Here is a 22742-nt window from a genome sequence, read left to right as displayed (position 1 = left end):
ACTGATTGGCTGTGTTCGAATGGACCTGAGTTGTTGTTTTTAATGGCCTTAAGCTTTATAAGCAGTGACACACAAATGACTTTTCTCCTTAATGCAAACCAACCCTGCCCCCGGGAACAGAATGCATGACTGGCTGACAGGGGGAGGAGAGGTGGAAATAAAAGCCCACAGCAAGGATCCCATTTACCAGAAAATCCAATTTCACAACAAGGAATTAACAGGGAAGCTGCATGTTCCTATAAGGCAGAGACCCTGGCAGGGACTGTCTATGTCATCACCCCATAAGACATGCCCAGTGTCCACTGGGCTCGTGAATCCTGGGGTAGTTATAAAGAAAGGTTCCTTGGGTAATTTAGGACTTTCCAGGAATGGTCTGCATTTGATCTCATGTAGCAGCAACTGATTGATAATTCTTGCAACTTGGTCAGATAGGCGCTGTCTAAACAGCCAGTCCTAAAATGCCAGGCTCCACCCCTTTCACTGTGTCAATTTTAGTTTTATATATACAGCCAGATACAAATGGGAAAGCACAGACATGGACATCACTTGCAATACACTGCAAAATGCTGCTCTTTTCAGGGGGGGAAACAAGAGCCTTGTTTGTGTGATAACTTCCAAAGGAAGCATTGCAGATCTGCAGCTGCAGAAACAGCAGAGAGCATCTTGGCACCTGACAGTCAAACAGGTTTATAATGACACGAGCTTTTAGGGACAGAGGCTACAGTGTCAGGTGCAGCCACAAAACTTAGGCCACAATAATTTTTTCATTCTTTAAGGAGAAATGGTGCTTTCTATGCAATGTCATAATCCTGCTCCAACAGATCCAGCATGGACAGTGAACGGGGATGACGGAAGTTGCAGCCGCCATTTTGGTCACCTCTGCAATAATAATAATAATAATAATAATAATAATAATAATAATAATAATGTTATTTATACACTGCCCATCTGGCTGGGTTTCCCATGCCACTCTGGGCGGCTTACAACATATCTAAAAACAGAATAAAAACATCAGTCCTTAAATACTTCCCTAAACAGGGCTGCCTGTTTGTTACATTTGTGTGAGATGCTCACACAGCATCAACACTGAATATTCCCACCATACAGCCCTGTTTAGGGACGTTTTTAATGTTTGATGCATTACTGTATTTTAATATTTTGTTGGAAGTCGTCCAGAGTGGCTGGGGAAGCCCAGCCAGATGGGCGGGGTATAAATAATAAATTATTATTTGACTCCCAAATTGTGTGTGTTAAAAGGTATTTCTGTTCAAAGAACTCCAAACTGCCTGCATAACTCTGCACAAAACAAAACTGCGAAATATGCACCTCGAAGGGCCCTTGTTTCTAGATCCTATGTCTTCAAATCCTATCGGCAAGCTTACCTTTCTTCCCTCTCCCTTTTCTGCTTCCGAGCATGACGATCCATGACGCTCGTTTTGGTTCTCGTCTTTTTCCAGGAATAGTAGAACTTCACCAGGCTTGCTATCGATTTGTCAGGAAGCTGCGGAACACAGAATATCGGGAGCATTGAGACACCCTGCGTTACTCACGCACCAGCTTCCAATCAGATAGCAAAGTTTGCCGAGGAACACAGCCATGACCCATTGTGAGCAGAAGTTGGTAACTGTTGTGTTGGACAGGGCAAAATCTGATTCTGGGATTGCTTGGGGATGAGCTAGCACTTGCCTGAACCGGCAGCAGCGCACAAAAGGCTGGTGCATGGGTTTTCTGGGAAATCCAAATGCAGGTGCCATTCCAGAAACCGAACACAACGCAACAGGCAAAGTGAGTGCATTATCACAGCCAATGACTTACGTATTGCTGGCCTTTGACCCACGGTTGGCTTGCACAGCGACCTAAAACGGGTCAAAATAGCAGCCCTGCTACCACTCAAACAAGTGTCAAAAATTAAGAAGTGGGTCCCCAAATGCATGTTGAGGACGACTAACTTAAAATCACAAAATAAAGAGGGACACATGGGCTTGGTTTGAGCATAACACCAAGCCACAGTTTGTTCAGCCCAGGTATTGCTTGTCTGAATGTGCAAAGCCAGCCAAGCTTTGGAGAGGCAACCCATGGTTCAGGTGCTCAGGTGTGATGAGAAGCTTGTGGTTTGTTGAACAAGCCATCGTTAAAACAAACCATGGGTTAGCATTATATGTGAACACAGCCACCGAAAGGCAACAACTTGACGGTGCTTCAGTTGGTTGCTTCTTAATGATTCCTTTTATTTGGCCTTCAGTGGAGAGGCTGGCCTTATAACTTGCCTCACGTTCCATAACACAACACCTTCCTTTTCAAGTTTGCATGTTTTTTCCCCTCCCACCAACTTCTACCTGAGTTGGTCTTGCTTTATTTTCACTTAAACACTAATTACATTATCAGTTGTTCTGCTTTTACTGCTAGACAAGCCCAGCTTTAGAAAAAGCAATTTGCAATTAAAGAGTTGTCTCTCAATTGCATTTTTTCTTTTTCTTCCTTTTTAAAAAGAATGTGCTTACAACCTGAAAGGGGGGCAATTTTGCGTGTCATTTCCTCCTCTCGTAGCACCTTATGTCCTCTGAAAACCTGTTGATAATGGCTGAGTTTCATCCACTGGTTCTCATATTGTATGGAAGTGGTCTTGCTTTGGGGAGATCAAAGTTCCTCAGATCCTGAGGCAAGGCAAGTAATATTCTCTTCACCAGCCAAAATTAAATTATTATTATTATTATTAATACCCCACCCATCTGGCTAGGTTTCCCCAGCCACTCTGGGCGTCTCCAAGCAGAATATTATTAATAATATTAATAATAAAAAAACTATAGATGAGCTAAAGAGTACCCTTACTCACTTACAGTGGTACCTTGGGTTAAGAACTTAATTCGTTCCAGAGGTCCGTTCTTAACCTGAAACTGTTCTTAACCTGAGACACCACTTTAGCTAATGGGGCCTCCTGCTGATGCTGTGCTGCCGCTGCGCAATTTCTGTTCTCATCCTGAAGCAAAGTTCTTAACCCGAAGTACTATTTCTGGGTTAGCAGAGTCTGTAACCTGAAACGTCTGTAACCCAAGATACCACTGTACTTCGGATTTCTTGGTGTAATTTCTACCCTAGTTGCCTCTTTCATCCCAGCTGCTGATCTGATGGCTGCTTTTATAGTTTATTGCTTGGCTTTTAGAGTGAGGTGTTAGAAGAGATCAGAAAAGCCTGGTTGCAGGTTCGTGGATGGGGAACCTCAGGCCTGGAAACATAATAGGACCCACATACCTACGGGACCACCTCTCCTGGTATGCCCCGCGGAGGACCTTAAGGTCCACAAATGACAACACTCTGGCGGTCCCAAGTCGCAAGGTGGTTAGATTGGTATCAACTAGGGCCAGGGCCTTTTCAGTACTGGCCCCAACTTGGTGGAACGCTCTGTTACAAGAGACTAGGGCCCTGCGGGACTTGACATCTTTCTGCAGGGCCTACAAAACAGAGCTGTTCCACCTGGCCTTTGGTTTGGACTCAGTCTGACCCTTATGTTTCCCTCCCCTTACGGTTTTGATCTATGGGCTACTTTTACAATGAGGCTGCATTTTAAATTGCATTTTAACCTGTATTTTAAATTGGGGTTTTTTTCTATTATGTTTTTACTGAAATTTTACTGGTGTTAGCCGCCCTGAGCCCGGCTCTGGCCGGGGACGGTGGGGTATAAATAAAATTTTTTTTAATTATTATTATTAAATAATGTGGCCCTCCATACTTTTCCATCCGGCTCTCGTGACCCTCCCCAGGCCACACATGACCTCACCAGTTTTTCTTTGCACCTTCCCTGAGTACTTTTGCCTGGCTGAGGTGTGTTCCTCAAAGACTGGTTGTGGTTTTTTTGTTTTGGTCCCCCCCCCCCCCCCGCTTGGCTCAGATGGAGGACAGAAAGTGTGGCATTCAAGGGCGTGAAAAATAGCCCACTATGAAAAGATAAAACTTACATTTGTTGCTCTGCCCAGTGGCGTAGCGTGGGTTGTCAGCACCCGGGGCAAGGCAAGTAATTTGCGCCCCCCCCCCCGCTGCACTGTCCCTCCCCCAGATAGTCCCTCGCTCTCTCTCCGCACCGCACCGCACGCCTGGCACCCTCCCCTCCACAGTGGGCGGCAACCCGGCAGCTCGGAGCGGATTCGCACAGCCAGCACTGCAGTGAGAGTGAGTGAGTGAGCCAGGTAGGGGCAGAGAGCTGCGAGTGCGAGCGCGCCCCACCCCCCGATGTTGCACCCAGTGCGGCCGGCCCCCCCTGCACCCCGCACGCTATGCCACTGGCTCTGCCTACTCTTGCTCCTGGCCCCACCCACCCCTGGTACATGGCCTATGAAAGGATGTCCAGAACGGAACTGCCCTTCTTCTAGTCTTTTTGAAGTGTCTGCTAGGTCACTAGTCTGTTAACACCAAGCTGCACTGCAAAGGCCTCTGAATGATCCACTGTGGGAGAAAAGGCTGGCACTGGGTGCAGTGTATGGGTACAAAAGAGGGTGCAAGTACAAAAAACAGAAAGGCCAAGCTTTGGGCTTATGACAAAGTCAGCGGGTCAGTCTCACAGCGCTTTAAGAAAGGGCCCTGACTGACTCCAGCTACAAAAGCTGAGGCCGCTAAACATACTCTTGGGTTGCAGTATTGTTTAGGACATCGTTTCCCAAACTTGGGTCTCCAGCTGTTTTGGGACTACAACACCCATCATCCCCAGCTAGCAAGACCAGTAGACAGGAATGATGGGAACTGTTAGTCCCAAAACAGCTGGAGACTCAGGTTTGGGAAACACTGGTTTAGGGGTTTTTGTTGGGGGATCTTGTTGCTGTAATTGGTATTAATTGGTTTTTGCATCTTTGTATTAGATATAATGGGGGACGCGGGTGGCGCCTAGAACTTGCCGATCACATGGTCGGCGGTTTGAATCCCCACGGCGGGGTGAGCTCCCATCGTTCGGTCCCAGCTCCTGCCCACCTAGCAGTTCGAAAGCACCCTTAAGTGCAAGTAGATAAATAGGTACCGCTTTATAGCGGGAAGGTAAATGGCGTTCCGTGTGCTGCTCTGGTGCGCTGGCTCACCAGAGCAGCTTCGTCACGCTGGCCATGTGACCCGGAAGTGTCTGCGGACAGCGCTGGCTCCCGGCCTCTAGAGTGAGATGAGCGCACAACCCTAGAGTCTGTCAAGACTGGCCTGTATGGGCAGGGGTACCTTTACCTTTACTATTAGATATAATAATAATAATAATAATAATAATAATAATAATAATAATTTTTTTAAAATTATTTATACCCCGCCCTCCCCAGCCAAGGCTGGGCTCAGGGTGGCTAACAACCAATAATAAAAACAAGTTGAATGAATACAACTTAAAATGATCTTATGATGATCTTTGTGGAAACTGTCCCATTTGGTTGCATACTTTTCGATGTGCTTTATTTACTGTTTACAACTACGTTTGTTACGTTCGTAATTGTGTGAAACTTTTCATGTTGTAAGCCGCCCTGAGCGTGGCCTCAACTATGGAAAGGGGGCCGACAAATAAAATGAGGGTGATCATTTCCATCATTATGTTCTGATTTCCCAGTGCCGTTGCACCTCCAAAGGAATCAACCCAAAATTCCCTGCTCTCAAGCCATTCTGTCCATAATCTCTACTGGCTCCCTTCTGCCTGGAACTACCTTATAGCAAAGTGATGCTTGGTCTCTCTTCCTTCTAGGTATGTCACAAAACCCATTAGACATCCTTGAAGCCGTGGGTATAACGACTTTGCACTCATCTCCCATTGAAAGGAAGCACTGAGACTGCACTCACTATCCGTCCACCCTTGGCATGTCTCTCCCATGGCTGAAATTTAGAGTGCAAGCTCCTCCTAAGTCACTTTTTGGCTCATGTTCCTGTGTAAAGTACCATACAAACATGGCTGGTGCTATCTTGGTGACCTGAAGTGACTAATTCTGCCATCGTCCTCATAACAGTACCGAATGCCACAAGAATGCACTTTTAAGCAGGCCCTGGAAAAGTCATTTCTTCCCGAGAACCTTTCAAGCACAGCAACCATATTTATGCCTTTGGAGTGGCTTGTTCATTTTTTGCTAGTTGCTGAAAATCAATAAGACTTCACATGGAGAAGAAAGCCCTGCATCTTGCTCACTTGAAAGGTCGTCTTTGTTGGTTGAAAAACGTAAAACTTGGTAGTCAAAGACCCTCAACTGTGAAACAATCAAAGGCGCTATTAATTACAGGCTTCTTTACATATTGACCCAGTTCAGACAAACTTCCAAATCATCATTCGAAGGATTCCTCCACTCATCTTACATACCTTTCTCCCACAGTATAAATCCTAACCGTGGTTTTCCATCAGTCAATAATGGCGAACCCTTCCTCTCTCTGCAGTGCTGCAGTTTAGTGCTAACCATAGTTTGTCATAATGTTCCAAATCAAGAAACCGTGGCTTGAAGTCTGAAATCCAGTTTGCAGATTTCGACATCATGGCAAACTATGGTTAAATGGGAAAGACACAAGCCACATAGGCAAAAGGATCGTGTGAGCTTGGGGCTCATTTCCAATGCTCCAAATCATGAATCAGAGCCAGGGAACATGTGGCTGGGCCTAATGTGAGTTGCAAATCCGACAACAGGCAGAGGGCCAGAGGTATCCGTACCACAAAGTCATTGTCCCCCACCCTACTCTACATCATTGGCTAAACGTCTGCCTGTACGTTACCAGTAGGAGGTGGGAGAACCTCAATATGGGATTCCCATTCTGAGTAACAGGCCCACATGTAGCTCTGCCCGTAGACAACAAAACATAATTATTATTTTTAAGAACTGGTGGTAAAATAGTTAAAGAACAAGGATTAAGCTGGAAGACTTGGTAGGGCGGGGGAGTTACGGCTGTTACTTCTGCTAATTAACAGCACACAGCTTTTAGTGTGACCCGTAATCTCCAGTGAATATAAATATAAAACACTTCTGTTCTTTTTTCTTTTTTTTAAACCCTCAAGGAAAAGCAAGAATGCAGAGATTTGGGGGAGAGGGAGTCCCTTTTTTGTACATTCTTTCTCTTAGTCAATAAAGCAAATTTATGCAAGAGCTGAGTTAAAATGCAATTAAAACAGATACAAAAAACTCCTGCGCTTCTGCCATCTTAATTTGGTTCCACCCACAACTCCTATATCAACAGATCCAGCCTTAGAAACCTTGCTGTGATCTTTTTGTACATGAATATTTTGATGGATGTGTTTTGGCAATCTGAATCCACTTTCCAGGCCAAGAAAGGTGGCTATGGGATTCCATATCACAGTGTTGTCGTCGCTGGTGTTTCACGGCAGTGGAATAATAAAATCCCCTCGCTCCATACACCAGTATAAGGAGGGCCTGATCTCTCTCTCAGTCTGTGAATTTCCTGCATATTATAGGCAAAATAATAACCTAACCATTTAGACTGCCAGACACTCCCATCTTTATGATATTAGTGACCAGTTGTAGGTAAGTCTTCATTTTGTGTGTGTGTGTGTGTGTATACACAGCACTTTTCTTTTCTTGAAAAACTTATTCATGAATGTTAAAACCATCAAGGGCAAAGCAACAACAGCAGAATGGGGTGCACTTGAGTAGCCCTTTATGATATACGTAAATATTTATCTGACAAGTTCCTTGTTGGATCTGATTCTATTAGGATGAAACACTAGTCTCCATTTTAGAAGTATATCCCGGAGTGTTCATCTTATGTCCTTTAATTTGCATTCTCCACTGTGCTGCTTTAATGCAGCTGAGTAGAATCTCTCTTCCTCAGTAGCTGCTTTCGACATTTTGAAGGGTAGCTTTCATTCTTATCTCTGCATTTTTGCAACCTGTTTTCTGTTTGATTGTTTTTCTTACAGTATAAATGTAAAAAAGGGGGAGTTCCCAGCACATCATCTTTTCCCCTGTTATAATCTCATGCCCCAAGTCTCCACCCCTCCTCCCTATCAGTGCTTCACACTTATCAATTGTGTAGTTCATGAACAAAGTGGGGGGAAATAAACACGAAGTCCAAAAACTCAAGCTCTTGCAACTCAGCCCTCCCATCCCCGGGCTCCAAAGATCCCTGCGCCTTCCCCAACTGGAAAATCTGCTTGAGATCATCCAAACCCAACACAGATCGCAGCACCCGCACTTGCTTCCGAAGCCAAGGCTCTCACGCCTTTACACTTAGGCCTCAGTGATGCCTCACCATTTGCTGAATACGGTGAAATGTTTTTCCGTGGAAACTGAAAGCCTGCTCAAACAAGACTTTGTCTTCAACTGTCCATTCGTCTGGGAAGGGGGTGAAGTTGGGCAGGTCAGCCAGAGACTTCTCAATGTTGTGCTTGTGCCAAAATAGCATCCCCAGGGCCTGGAGGAAGGAAGAGAGAGGTGTAACATGGATAAATGCAACAAAAAGTGGACCCACAACCAAAGGCAAACAACCGTCACCCGGGCAATTTTCATGTAAGTAAAAAGGCCAACACTTCTACCCTTAGTTTAGTTCCTAGGTTTTAGGGCTTGGGCTGTGTTCAGATCCTTTCTGATAACCTTCTGGCAGGCTCACTGCTTTCTTACCATAAGGAGAACACAAGTGTTCTGGAAGTGAAAAGCTGGCCTTGCATCCAGTTCCAGTTGACTAAAGAGGCACACAGTCTCTGTTTCTGTCTGCCTCTCTCATACACACACACACACACACAGAGAGAGAGAGAGAGAGAGAGAGAGAGAGAGTGCACAACACATGCTAATCTTGAAACGATCCACTCAAAGTACAGTAAAGTCTCCGAGCAGTTTCCACAAGACTTCTAAAATCTTTACACCACTTGGTATCTTTCTCGGAACTGAATTGATTTTGTTTACGTGCTGTTCTTTTAAGCTGTTTTCATATTTCTAACTGTTTTTTTATATATCCAATCATAGATTAACTATTCCTATATAATTTAAGAGTTCTAGATGTATTATATTGTAAATTTCTTCGGGGGCGGCTATTGGGTTGTTTTTATTATGTATTTTGTGGTTTTATATCTTGATTTTATTCTGTGAACCGCCCTGAGACCCCCAGGTATAGGCCAGTATAATAATAATAATAATAATAATAATAATAATAATAATAATAATAATAGCAGACCACATGTGTGGACTACTGAACATGCAGATGGAGTGCAATGTACAAACCACACCTTTAATTTTGTTTTGAACATCTTTGGGCATTCCCTAAGACCAGGCTTCCTCAACCTCGACCCTCCAGATGTTTTTGGCCTACAACTCCCATGATCCCTAGCTAGCAGGACCAGTAGTCAGGGATGATGGGAATTGTAGTCTCAAAACATCTGAAGGGCTGAGATTGAGGAAGCCTGCCCTAGACCATGAGGAGCAGAGCTCCTGAAGAGCAAATGAACTTCAGATGAAGTCCTCAGATCTGTTGGTCATGGCTGTACTGTCACAGAATGAGCCGGAGATTCTGCTTCTCTCTCATTCCTTCATTCATTATTTGCCTTTCGCCACCAGGGTGGGTTACAGCAATTTCAAAAGGCATTATTAAAAACCCATTTAAAACAAATTGCTGTCAAGAGAATAGGATGCGTGGCGGCTTCAGACAGCAGTTAAAACTTTGCAGTTCTCCCATCCCACCACTCTCTCGCTGGCCCCTGCTGCCCACCCTGCCACTCTTACAGGAAACCCAGCCAGATGGGCAAGGTATGTATGTATATATAATTTATTATTATTATTATTATTATTATTATTATTATTATTATTATGCTGGCCGCTGTGGCCTCTGCCACCCGCTGGCTGGTCACTTGCTAAGTTTGTCTTCGCACTGTAGTAAGCAGTGCCACCTATCAGGGCACCGCCTCTCCTGGTATGCCCCACAGAGAAACCTACGCTCGTCAAATAAAAACATCCTGAAGGTCCCAGGCCTCAGAGAGGTTAGGCTGGCCTCAACTAGAGCCAGGGCTTTCTCGGCGGTGGCTCCAATCTGGTGGAACGCTCTGTCACAAGAGACTAGGGCCCTGCGGGACCTGACATCTTTCCGCAGAGCCTGCAAGACAGAGTTGTTCCACCAGGCCTTTGGTCAGGTCCCAGCCTGACTCCCTCCTCTGGCAACCTGCACAGAACTTTGCTCAACGGTTGCCATTAATTTGACTTTAATTAATTTTTATAATGGGATGTTTTTAGAATGTTTGATTATTTGATTGTTTGATTATTTAATTGTTGTTAGCCGCCCTGAGCCCGGCTTCGGCTGGGGAGGGCGGGATATAAATAAAATTAAAAAAAAAAAACCATGTGAACTACAGCGTGATGACATCTCTACAGATATATGTATATATATCCGTGTGTTATATATGTATATTGCTCAAATGCAGAGTAAAAAGTTGTGTCTTCATCATAAAACAAAAGCCATACAATGAAGGTCCCAGATGCACCTCTCTGGAGAGCGATTTCCACAACTTGGGGGCAGCTAACAAAGAATGTCCTCTCCTGGGCCACCCCCCACTTCCAAACTTCTCTGAGGGTGGATGAACTACCAAGAGAGCCCCTACTGCTGGTTTTAATGCCCGAGACAGTATGTAGGTATATGCTCAGGTGTTTGTTTGTTTGTTAGTTAAGCCACTCAAGATCACCATGATACATTTGGGAAGGGTGGCACAAAGAATGTCTGGAAAGCCCATCTTACTAAATTCTTTTGTACAGAAGAGCACCAAATCTGAAGACACGGCGTCACCTCTGAACCCCACCAAATTGCATCTGCTGCACGATCCAGTCTTTCCTCCACACAGCAAACATTTCAGAAAGGACCAACTATCTCACGGCCAGAGTTTTAAAAAGGGTTAATTTGGCAGCACTGTCTCCTCAAGTAAAATTATTATTCCCTCCATCTGTTGGTTAAAAATGCCCTGGAACAAACCTCTTAATTCTCTGCAAGTTATATATAGATCACATACCTCTTGGCTAAAACATTTTGACTCAGGTTATTCAAAGTGAAAGCGCTAACTTTGAGGCTGGGATTTCCCTTTCCCCAAGCCTATTTTGCAATGCAAATTGTTATTATTATTGTTTTTTAAAAAAATTCTTCATTGGTAGAAAAGTCATCGCTTTGTGATTTCCTGAAGCTCCACATTGGTCAGCACAGCAAGACCCTGCTGCTCAGTTCTGTGTCATCACACACTCATTGCTCAATATCTAGGGAGTTTTCCTTCTTGGAATTCCCTTCAACATGACTCACTGTGAAAATAACCTTTTTTACATGAAATAGTAGTTTCTTCCTTTCCGCCCCTTTCTAACCTCTCGGCAGGGACGGTGCCTCGTTGAATAATGGAATAACCAAAGCTTAAAATTATGCATTTCTCTACTTATATCATTCAAGAATTAAGTGGATCCTATTCGCCGCCTTCTCCAAATATACCTTAGTTCCATGAGTCATAATGCTCCAGTAGTTTCCAATTTAGGCTGTGTACAAGCGGGTGGCACTGTGGGTTAAACCACAGAGCCTAGGACTTGCCGATCAGAAGGTCGGCAGTTCGAATCCCCGCAATGGGGTGAGCTCCCGTTGCTCGGTCCCTGCTCATGCCAACCTAGCAGTTCGAAAGCACGTCAAAGTGCAAATAGATAAATAGGTACCGCTCCGGCGGGAAGATAAACGGCGTTTCCGTGCGCTGCTCTGGTTCACCAGAAGCGGCTTAATCATGCTGGCCACATGACCCAGAAGCTGTACGCCGGCTCCCTCGGCCAATAAAGTGAGATGAGCGCCGCAACCCCAGAGTCGGCCACGACTGGACCTAATGGTCAGGGGTCCCTTTACCTTTAGGAAATGGGTACATAGGGAAGAAGAGAGGCACCCATATACATACTATGATATTTTCAACTGGCCAGAAGAGATGCATGAATTAATTCTCTCTCTCATCTGCTACCCCTTAGGTTCAAAAGTAAACAGAAACATGTGAAATTAAAACAATCACATATCCACCTCCACCCCCACTTCTATTCTCTGTTTCTTTTGTCATTTTCCGGTGTCACTTTTTAGACTGGGCAGGAACCAGCTTTACGATTTCTCGCGTTTATATCCCAGAGCATATATCCTACACATGTTATCCTCACAACAACCCTGGGAGGTACATGAAGCTGAGAGTAAGGGATTGGCCGAAGGTCACCCAGTGAGTTTCATGGCTCAGTGGGGATTAGAACCCTGAACTCTCAGGTCCTAGTCCAATACTCTAACCACAACACCACACTGGCTTCCTAGAGTACTTCTGCTGTGGGGCAGCTATATAAATTAGGTAGGTAAATAAATTTGGGGAAAGCAAAACATATTTTCCTTGAAGCTTGCATTCGTTTCATTGTGAACTGTTTTTATTTGGGGTCTTAATCTGTTGTAAAATGCATTGAGATTTTTTCTTTAAAACATAAAGCGGTATAGAATTGATGAGGATGATGATGATGATGATGGTGATTATAGAGAGAGAGAGAGAAAAAAAGTTCCTAGACATTCTGTTGTGGCAACCGTAACCTAGATTTAAGGCGCCATTTGACTTATACATCTAAGTTTCTAGAATCATAGAGTTGGAAGAGACCACAAGGGCCATCGAGTCCAACCCCCTGCCAAGCACTCTCCTTCACAATTTATGGCCACATACATTCTTCTGAACACCTGAAGAGGTCCTTCTGCTTAGCTCCTATCTGTGCAATTTCCTGCTCCTGAACCATCTTAAGAGTAGCCAGCGAATGTTCTTCTTGGCAATTTAGAAACAAAGGCAAAGCTCACCTGTCTAGGCAGGCATCTAGCGGGTTTATGTTTCATGACGTCACTTACTGGTCTTGTGTGTTTTGCTGCGTGTCCTTTTATATTGTGGATTTTTTTCCTAAGGTATTAGCCTTTGTTGTTTGTTTGGTATACTCATTTTGAGCAAGACTTTAATGTTTCCAGCCAGCCTGACCTTTTACGGAGAGGCAAGATATTAAATGTGCTTGTTTATACATAAATACACCCAAGAATGGCAGATAAGGATCGTGTCAAATGCATCTACATGGGTATGGTTTTCTCCTTGCCTGCCCACCCCCAAACACCTTATTTTGGTTAGAAACAGGAGTAAAACATCCCCACAGTGGTTTAAAAAAATTAAGATGTGGAGGCTAAGAAATGGAAACGATAACAAAATCCAACGTACTGGGAATGATTAGTAAAATATCTGCTTATTCCAGACATCAAAAAATTAACTGCCTTGGTCCAAAGGGAAGAAGGAAGACTGCAGTACAACAGTCTAGTTTACAGGTGAATTTGTTTCATTAACAACTGGAATGCAAGTGATGGACATGCAGAGTGTTGGGCTAGGATCCGGGACACCAAATTTCACCTACTTCACAGGGTTGTTGTGAGGATTAAATGAAGAGACTTATGTAAACCACCTTGAGCTCCTTGGAGGAAAGGCAGGGTATAAATGCAATCAATCAATCAATCAATCAGTCAGTCAGTCAATAATACTGGAAATGAATCTTCCCTTTAGAAAAAGTCATCATTTGGTTAATAGGACACTATAATTTTTTGAATTCTTTTCAGTACCTGCTCCATGTTGTAGCCGTGCTTTTCTTTTGCAATAGCGATGTATTCATCCACTGGGGAAAATTGGGGAGAGAAAGAGGGAGGGAGAAAGAGAATTAGATATTGAGCAACAAAAGCTTCGGAAAAGCACAATATTCCCCTCCGTGAAGAAAAGACGGTGCATACTTCTGATCCTCTGAACGCAAGCCAGAAAATAAGTTATCAAAACTGCCTATCTATCATTATGACTTATCACTTATAAAGCACCTACAATTTGCTGAGCACCACACAGGGATTAAAAACAACAAGAGAGCCCCGGCTCAGAACGGAAAGGCTCAGAACAAAAAACAACAACAGAGTGGGGGCTGAGGAGGGAAAACTGGATGGGAAGATAAATTATTGAAGTTGCTTAAGCCCCATTTACATGCTACTTTTTGCTTGCAGGGCACTCGCCCTTCTATGCTGCAGCGAGGCCACGCTCCTTGCCCCAATGCCACTGTCAGGAGTTCAGCGTACACTCGAGTAGGACCCTGGCAGAGACACATGCCCGACTGGTATGTTCTCTCCCTCCTGGTCGATCGTTCGGGAGCTTCATAAGCTTTCTTCAGCCCGAAAATCACAGCGACTGATGCTAACCGACACCGGCACACTTAGGGATCCACAGAGTCTTTGCAGCACACATGTGACAGACCTCAGCAACTCAGCATTTTGGCTAATCTACTTCATTTACATACAAACACACACGGAGCACTGCACCATGGCTCCCTCTCTCTCTAGCAACAGACAGCAAAGAAAAAAAGAACAAAAGACAATAGTCTCACTTCACGGAACACAGTAACACAAACATCCTGTCTCCATCACTTCCCACTTTGTGGAGTCAGAACATATACTGTCATGTGATAGACAATAATCCCATGACTGCAATAACGGAGCAGGAATTCTAACAGCCACATCAGTGCTAGACCCACCAGCTGAGCACAGCCCTCTGCAATGGAACACCCATGTACAAGAAGCTTCTCACATGACGGAGATCCCCAATTCCTTGGGGTTCCTGTTCTCCCTGGGCCCCTACATGTGAGCTGCGGTTTTCAGGAAACTGCATTGCCAGGGGATGGAGCAAGCATTTCCCCATTCTGGCTTGAAACCATGGGTGCCCTCTGCCAGTGGCAGAGTGTATGCTCGCGCTGCCTGGGGCAAGCGAGGGGGGCATGCCAGTGAGGGGGCGTGGGGGCAGAGGGCACCCTCTGTGTGCTACATTTCAGGGTTAGGAGAGGGGCAGGGAAGCTGCTCTCCACCTGACCCAGTGGTGGAGGCGGAGCTGTTGTGGCCGGGCGCATCTCACCATGGCCAAGGTGCGATGCTCTCCGCTGCCGAGTCAGAAGTGAAGTGGTGGGAGAGCTGCTGCCACCTGGCGCAAGGTGTGCCACAGCTGAGGAGGGTGGGCAGCAGCACTGCCACCCACTCGCCTGCTCTCTCTTTCTCTCCCCCATTAAATCTGCCCTGGGGGGCGGAGCTATACCAGGCACAAGCACCGCAGTCAGGGCTCTGCAACGGAGCCAGGCTCCGAAGGAGGAGCCTGCTGTGTGCACCCCCTCTCAAAATTGCACCCGGAGCCACAACCCCCATGATACTATGCCTCTGTCCTCTGCACAAATGAATCTCGGCTGAACCCAGCAAGGACAAAGCTCTCTTCTCTTCCATTTCTTCAATCCCAGGAAGACCAGAAGGTGTTTTCTGTCTGATTGGGAATAGCAAGTAAGCTCCCTGTTGCTGGACAGCCAAGGTTTTCCCCATGACATTACTTTCTTTCCTGGGAGGCAAACCTCCCTGGGCCTTGGGATATTGCATCCTGAAAGCCTTGCACACCACAGCCCACGTGGCAAGCTCTGCGGAAACATGAATGTGCATAGGAAATGTCAAGTACAGTGGTACCTCGGGTTACATATGCTTCAGGTTACATACGTTCAGGTTACACACTCCACTAAGCCAGAAATAGTGCTTCAGGCTAAGAACTTTGCTTCAGGATAAGAACAGAAATCGTGCTTCGGCGGCCGGCAACAGCAGGAGGCCCCATTAGCTAAAGTGGTGCTTCAGGTTAAGAACAGTTTCAGGTTAAGAACGGACCTCCGGAACAAATTAAGTACTTAACCCGAGGTACCACTGTATTTCACCGCCAGGAACATAGCATGGCTGACCAGTCTCGTTTTCTTCTTTTCAGTGGGAGTCTCTCTGCACACAGACCTGCAGAAGCTGCGCTTCCTATGCTAAATCGACATTGTTGAGCACTGCCTTTTTATGAGTTGGTTCCTGAAGCAGCTAGAAGACCCTGTGATGTCTTGGGGAGAGGGTCACTGGATAGGGAGGGCTAATGAGGTCACGAGATGCAAGGCCAGTTTGCTATGGCTTTCTCCCCGATCCACTCCCTTCCAAAGATAACAGTGTACAGCTCAGCAGAAACTCTCAAAGGGACAACACGACGTAGGTGGTGCCAATTATGCATTACAGCAGCAAAGTGGGAATGAAGCCGTTCCCATGCGGCTGCTTTAATTGACAACCACAGAAGGAAACGGCGCTTGCATTTTCTTGCACCATTTTATACCATCCTCTGCCAACCTACTCCCCACGGGGAACGATCCCAACGACATTTTGCATGTTGATGTTGTTTACTATGCTTTTTCAAAAAAACACACAACGTGGTTTAATGTTGCCTGTGAAGCCTGTCAGGATGATCTGTGTATTCTGAAAGGTGGGGTATATGTAATTGTAAGGTTAAGTATAAGAAGATGTCGAAAAGCACTTTACAATATAAATAAAACTGACCGTTGCGAAAAGCAACAAAGAACAACAGATAAAATAAAGAAGCTAGTAGCGCTTATACATACATACACATTTTTAAATGTGTCAACTCTCTTGGCTTATTAGGGCAACCAAGGAATTTTATCTGGAGGGTCAAACAAAAACAGAATTTTTTAACACTTTGAAAGAAAGGGCTTCTTTCTGGAAGGCTCCCCGAGAACAAACAAGGCAGACTTCCCCAGGGAAAGAGTTCTAAACCCCAAGGGCACACACAAGGCAGGCAAAAGTGTGAGAACCTGGCACACCCTGCTGGCCATTGACTTAGCGGTATTGCTGCGGCCAGCAGAGCAAGACGCCATCTGAACGAAGCTTAGGCGCCATAGTGTAGAGATCAGGTTGCAGAATCGCTATAATGCATTGCGGATCAGGTTGCGGAATTTCCGGCTTTTCTAAAACGAACACGGAGAAAGCAGAGATAGAGAGAAGCTGCCCTCTGTCTCTCATAACACTAGAATTTGTGGACATCCAACGGGACAGGTAAAAGCATTTATTTACGTTAAAATGTTAAAATGATGAGATTCATTCCCACAAGAGGCAGCGATGGCCACCAACTTTGCAAGAGGCTAGACAAATTCATGTTATCAATGGCTACTGCCCTGATTTTCTACCTCCTCTATGAATTCCGGTTGCTGGAAACCGTAGAAGGGGAGAGGACTATTGCGTCTGGGTCCTGCGTGTGGGATCCTCATAGGGATCTAGTTGGTCACAGGATGTTTGGTGAGACAGGCCACTGGCCTCATCCAGCCAAGGTTCTTCTTATGCCACACGCTAACCACCCCCAGGTTTAAATGCCTTTTCTCTCTATTCCATCCATTTCTCTGCACCTCCCTGCTGCAGAAACTCAGTCCTTAAAGGCTCCAATATGTATATGGCAGGTTTCCATCATGAGCCAGCCTTCTCTTGAGTACAGCACAGCTGCCATTAACTGGCTTTTAGCATGAAGCAAAGTCCACCTTCCAGATAACATTTTAACCCCCCCCCCCCCCCGGAAGATCAATAAAAAGCAGGACAGATAAAAAGTTCTCTCTTACAAATTAGCCTCTTAACGTCCTAATGTCTGCGGCAATTAAAGTCAGGGTTTTCACTGTCCATTAAAAGCCCCTCTCCTCACTGCCAATTCAACTTAAGGGTATAAAAGGGATGGGGGGGGGAGTATCCTACAGGAAGAGCACCTTTAAAAGCAGCTGGAGTCTGGAGTGACCTCTCTCTCTGTGTGTGTGCCATTTTAGAAATAAAAAGCAAAACTTGGTCACTGTGGCCAGTGGGGTGGATTAAACATTGGTCCAAAGTTGAGGCTGAGCATGTGAATAAGATTTTAATAGAGAAAACGAAAGCAGTTTCCCAGAACCGAAAGACGGCACGCCCCAGGGGGAAAGAGGGACTGTGATCTATTGTTTCATTACCTTGAGAAATTATTGATAGCAGATGAGAAGTGTTTTGTTAAGCCTGCTTCACATTCCGCAGGCACAAGCCCCAAACGCTCGCCGCTCTTAGCTTCCGCGAATAAAACGTAGTAGGGAGTTTGCACTGGGATAAACCTTTTCTCTCCAAAGCAGAGAAAAAGGAGGCAGGGGTCAAGAGGGGACAGGCTGTGCGGGAGTTGCCAACATGGTGCACTCCAGATGTTGCTGGAATCTACCAATGCAGCCACAGCAGGGCCAATGACTCATGGGTAGCAAAGGCTTGAGTTCAGTAACATCTGGAGGGTACCATAGAGAAGATGCACACATGCGGGGAAGAGAGCCAGTGTGGTGTAGTGGTTAAGAGCAGTGGACTTGTAATCTGGTGAACCGGGTTCGCTTACCCGCTCCTCCACATGCAGCTGCTGGGTGACCTTGGGCCAGTCACACTTCTCTGAAGTCTCTCAGCCCCACTCACCTCACAGAGTGTTTGTTGTGGGGGAGGAAGGGAAAGGAGAATGTTAGCTGCTTTGAGACTCCTTAAAAGGGAGTGAAAGGCGGGATATCAAATCCAAACTCTTCTTCTTCTTCTCATGTGTGTTTAAGTGGCACTCATTCTCTCTCGGAGCCAGGGCCGTCTTTAGTAGATGTGGGATGCAACTATCCACCCAGCACCCCCAAATTACAACAGATAGTGGGGGGGGGGCATGCAAAGCTGTGCACTGCCAGCCATCGTGGGGGCGCAACTCTCCCCCATGCTGCTGTGGGAGAGCAATCCCCACAGAGGTTTGGGGAGGGAAGCTACGCCCCGCCAACCATGTAGTTATTTGTGGGGCCTGCCTGGTGTTTTTACATGAGTAGAATGTGTGCTTTTATTTAAAATGCGTCTCTGGGTTATTTGTGGGGCATAGGAATTCGTTCATTATTTTTTTCCCAAAATATAGTCCGGTCCCACCACATGGTCTGAGGGACGGTGGACCGGCCCACGGCTGAAAAAGGTTGCTGACCCCTGGGCTGGAGTATTATTTACGGGGGGTTGAGAGAACTGTTGCTGTTATTGGTATTATTGTTTTATCTTTCATTTTAGATCTTATGATTTATGTGGAAATTGTTTCCATTTGGTTGTGTACTTTTTGATGTGTTTTATTCATTCTTTATGACTTCTGTTACGTTTGTAATTATGCAAATCTTATGTTGTAAGCCGCCCTGAGTGTAGCTTCAACTATGGAAAGGCGGCATATAAATAAGATGATGATGATGGTTATGCAAAATGAACCACGGGAAGTGATTGATAAGGTTGTTTAAACGAATATTTTAAATTGTAAAACAGAAAATTTAATAAAAACTATGTAAAAAAGAAAAAATAGTCCCATGTCTGAAACTCAAAATATATATGCCAGGCACCAAATCACTCCTTAAACCATAGTTACAGTCGCCAAAACGGAATGTCTAGCTGCCATTTTTGGGCCAGACAGCTCCAAAGTCTTGTTTTTCAAACAATGGCCTGACAGGGGTTGATTCTCAGTTAAACATCTGGCTAGTTCAGATGACAACCTTGAGCTAGGTTAAGAGTTCTGAGAAGTTTTAAAGAAGGAAAATCAATTGACCCAGGGACAGTCCACATATATATTGGCCTCTTCCGACATCTTTTCCTTAATGATTTCTGCTCAGGCTGCACAGAAAAGGCATTATGGTTCCTGAAATTCCTTCCAGTTACGCAGATAAAATATATCTGATAGAATTCTACAGGATGTGTTGCTAGTGTGTGAAAACAGCTCAGATCCAATGATCCCCATGCATGCACCTCCAGATGGTGGAGATGTCAGGAGCCATCCTGGTGCCAGAGCATCTTCACTTGGTTGCAAGAAATGGATGGTCTTCGGCCAATCACCAGCGCTCAGCCTCGCAGGGTTTTAATGAGGATAATAGAGCCGGATGGGTGCAGTATAAATAATATGTGATGATGATGATGATGATAAGGAAGGGAACGATGTATGCCACCACGTACCTCACCTTTAGCTCCTTGGATGAAAGATGGGACAATAATGCAATAATAAACCAAATAATTTATTAGAACATTTTTTGTGGGGTCTGCGCATAGAAGACGCTTGGCGTTCTTGTTTCTGATTTTGTTCGGTTGGGTTCGAATAAAGAATAACCAACCGTCTCGTCGTCTTCCTAATTCACACTTGAGGAGCTATTTTGCCATGTCCTCCAGGAACAAGAGAGAGTGCTAGCCTCAGACATCAATGAAGAAACTGGAGAACTTAATGTAGCCTGAATGGGGCACGAGAGTTGCCTGAGAATGTTCAGAGGGCATGGAATGCTAACTGACCACTGGAGGGGGAGAAGGGAAGCTATGCGGGGATTGGAGTGACTTGAATCCAGAACAGAAGCGCTCCACACTGGCAATGTTTTGTTATAGGGTCCCCCATGTCTTCTTATGAACATCCCTTTGTTATTTTCCTAATTCATCAGATTTTATGGGGTAGCACTGGCATAGGCTTTATTCTCTAACTCATTTGTTTATATATTGCTTCCCATTACCATACATTTCTGTAATTCATGTACTTCTCTCCGGCAACATTCATTCATTCTTTTCGTTGCCTTGCCTTGCCTGAACACAGGTACAAGTTCTAGTTATCTCGCAATCCTAGCCAGCACTGATACCAAATAAGAACACTTAAGGGACAGAGAACAGGCAACTTCTTTACAACCCCTTTTTATGGTATTTATATATCACTCCTCCAAAGATCAAACCTGCTTCTAACACACACACAAACAAATAAAACACAAAATAAAACAAACCACCGGCAATATATAATACAACAGCAGTACTAGTCTTCAACAGCTAGTCTGGAAATAATAGAGCTGCCTTAAAAAGTCGGATTGCCCGTCCATATAGCCTACGACTGTCTACACCAGTATTTCTCAAAATGGGGTCTCCAGAGGTTTTTGGGACTACAACTCCCATCATCCCTTGCTAGCAAGACCAATGCTCAGGGAGGATGGGAACTGTAGTCTGAAAACAGTTGGAGTTTGGGAAACAAAGGTCTACACAAACCTCCTCCAGCATGGTGAATGCCAGATGCTGTTGAACTCCAACTCTACGTCAGCTCCATCCTCCATGGCCAGTGGTCAGGGATGGTTGGAGTCCAAGAACATCTGGGGACATCAGGTTAGAGAAGGATGGTCTACATACTCATTGTCAGCAGCACCCCAGGGTCTCAAAGCTGTTCATTCCATGAGGATTCCGCTCAACACTCTTTCTCATGGTGTTCTGGAAGCAAGCATCAGTTACGTTTTGTTCTGAGTTGTTTTTGTTTGCTTTTTGTAATTAGTTGCCATCATGCCAAATATTTTTGTCATATAATCATAGACTTGTATCATTGGAAGGGACCCTGTGGGTCATCTAGTCCAACCCCCTGCAATGCAGGAATCTCTACTTAAGCATCCATGAGAGGTTGGTCATCCAACCTCTGCTTAAAAACCTCTAAGAGGGGGTGCTTCCCACTGTGGAACAGCTCGTATTGTCAGAAAGTTATTCCTGAAATTTAGTTGGAATCTCCTTTCTTGTAACTCGAATCAATTGTCATTTTAATTTTGGTAGGAGATTTCTAATCTGAGATACTAAGGTGGTTCTCGGAGAGGCAGCTGAAAAGCTGTTTAAGAAACCTTGGGAGTAAATAATATAAAATGCAGGTGGGATTTCATGCCAAGTCAACCCTAACCAATCTTAAGCACAAGCTCAGTAAATTACCCCTTTAGTGAACTGTGCATAACAGGGCAAGTTCTTCTTGTTGAAAGAGGACCTAAAATCTTTTAGGTCACCAGAATGAGGGTTTAGGTCATGCAGAATGCATGAGTCTATGCATGCAGCGTGTGAACTGGTAGAGTCCTGAGCTGCTAGAACAGACTCTACCAGTTCTTGCTGTAGGTGTTCTTCTGGGTGTTCCTCAAAATCTATAGGAAAGTGTTCTAGGCCACCTGCTCTAGATAGACCAACATCCTTCCTCAAACTGATGCTCTACAGACAATTCTGGACTACAGTTTCCATCAGCCCCAACTAGCATGGCAAGGGATGATGGGAGTCCTAGTTCATTCTTCTTCAAGACATTCACACCTCATTGGTTCTGCATCTGTCAACCAGGCCTGAGACTCCAGCCAAAGTGACGCTGTGCAGGTCTACCCTTCAGTGATAGGCCAGAGCTCATTTATTAGTGTTATGCTAAGGATGAACATCTTTTTTCACTCTAATCTTTTTAGCTCATTATGTTAATTATGAAAAATGGAAAGCCTAAGTAACCATCAGCAATTGAGATTAATTAAGGAATAATCAGTAATTTCTCATAAACACAAGTCCCCACTAATTTAAAAAGCTATTATATACTGCAAGTGCTAGCGACAGAACTGGTGGCATACAGACCAATATCCAAGAGGGAGTTGTGCTAAAACAAAAACTAGAGTAACAGACAACATAAATGCACCCTGCTTTCCCTCTGAGAGCTGGTATTCTCACAGGAATTTCCAAACTATTCCTCTGCAGTGTGGTGGAGCTGAATTGATGGTTCTTTTGGCCATTGACTTGGTGGGAATGTTGCCCCATAGCAGAAGTACTCTAGGAAGGCAGTGTGGTGCAGTGGTTAGAGTGTTGGACTAGGACCTGGGGGATTAGAATCCCCATTCCGCCATGACGCTCACAGGCTGGCCTTGGGCCAGTCACAGCCTCTTAACCTACCTCACAGAGTTGTTGTAGGGATTAACTGAGAGGAGCTGTGTAAACCATTTACTCCTTGGAGTAAACACAATAAATAAGCTCTTCTGCTTGCCTTCTTGAGAAAGCTGGAGGGGCCAGCCACATAGAGATGTCAGTCATCAACCTGGCATCTAGAGATCTCCATGTGGTTGCAAATGGACATTTGACAGTTGCAAAACGTGCCCGGGGAATTTCTACGGTTGCCATATTTC

General features: G+C 45.0%; 1 protein-coding gene across 2 annotated transcripts in view; it reads right to left on the bottom strand.

Moving 5' to 3' along the window:
• Nucleotides 1-22742, bottom strand: part of RCOR1 (REST corepressor 1) — a 161257-nt gene that overhangs the window by 52631 nt on the left and 85884 nt on the right. For both annotated transcript variants that reach the window (XM_083438170.1, XM_083438171.1), the window contains exons 4-6: nucleotides 13540-13592; nucleotides 8194-8355; nucleotides 1383-1501 (exon numbers count right to left, since the gene is read on the bottom strand). In XM_083438170.1, the coding sequence (XP_083294296.1) occupies nucleotides 1383-1501; nucleotides 8194-8355; nucleotides 13540-13592 (334 nt within the window). The remainder of the gene's footprint in view (nucleotides 1-1382; nucleotides 1502-8193; nucleotides 8356-13539; nucleotides 13593-22742) is intronic.

This window comes from Podarcis tiliguerta (genome assembly GCF_965153285.1).
Source record: "Podarcis tiliguerta genome assembly, chromosome: 1".
NCBI lineage: Eukaryota > Metazoa > Chordata > Lepidosauria > Squamata > Lacertidae > Podarcis > Podarcis tiliguerta.
This window is presented reverse-complemented; position numbering and strand designations above follow the sequence as displayed.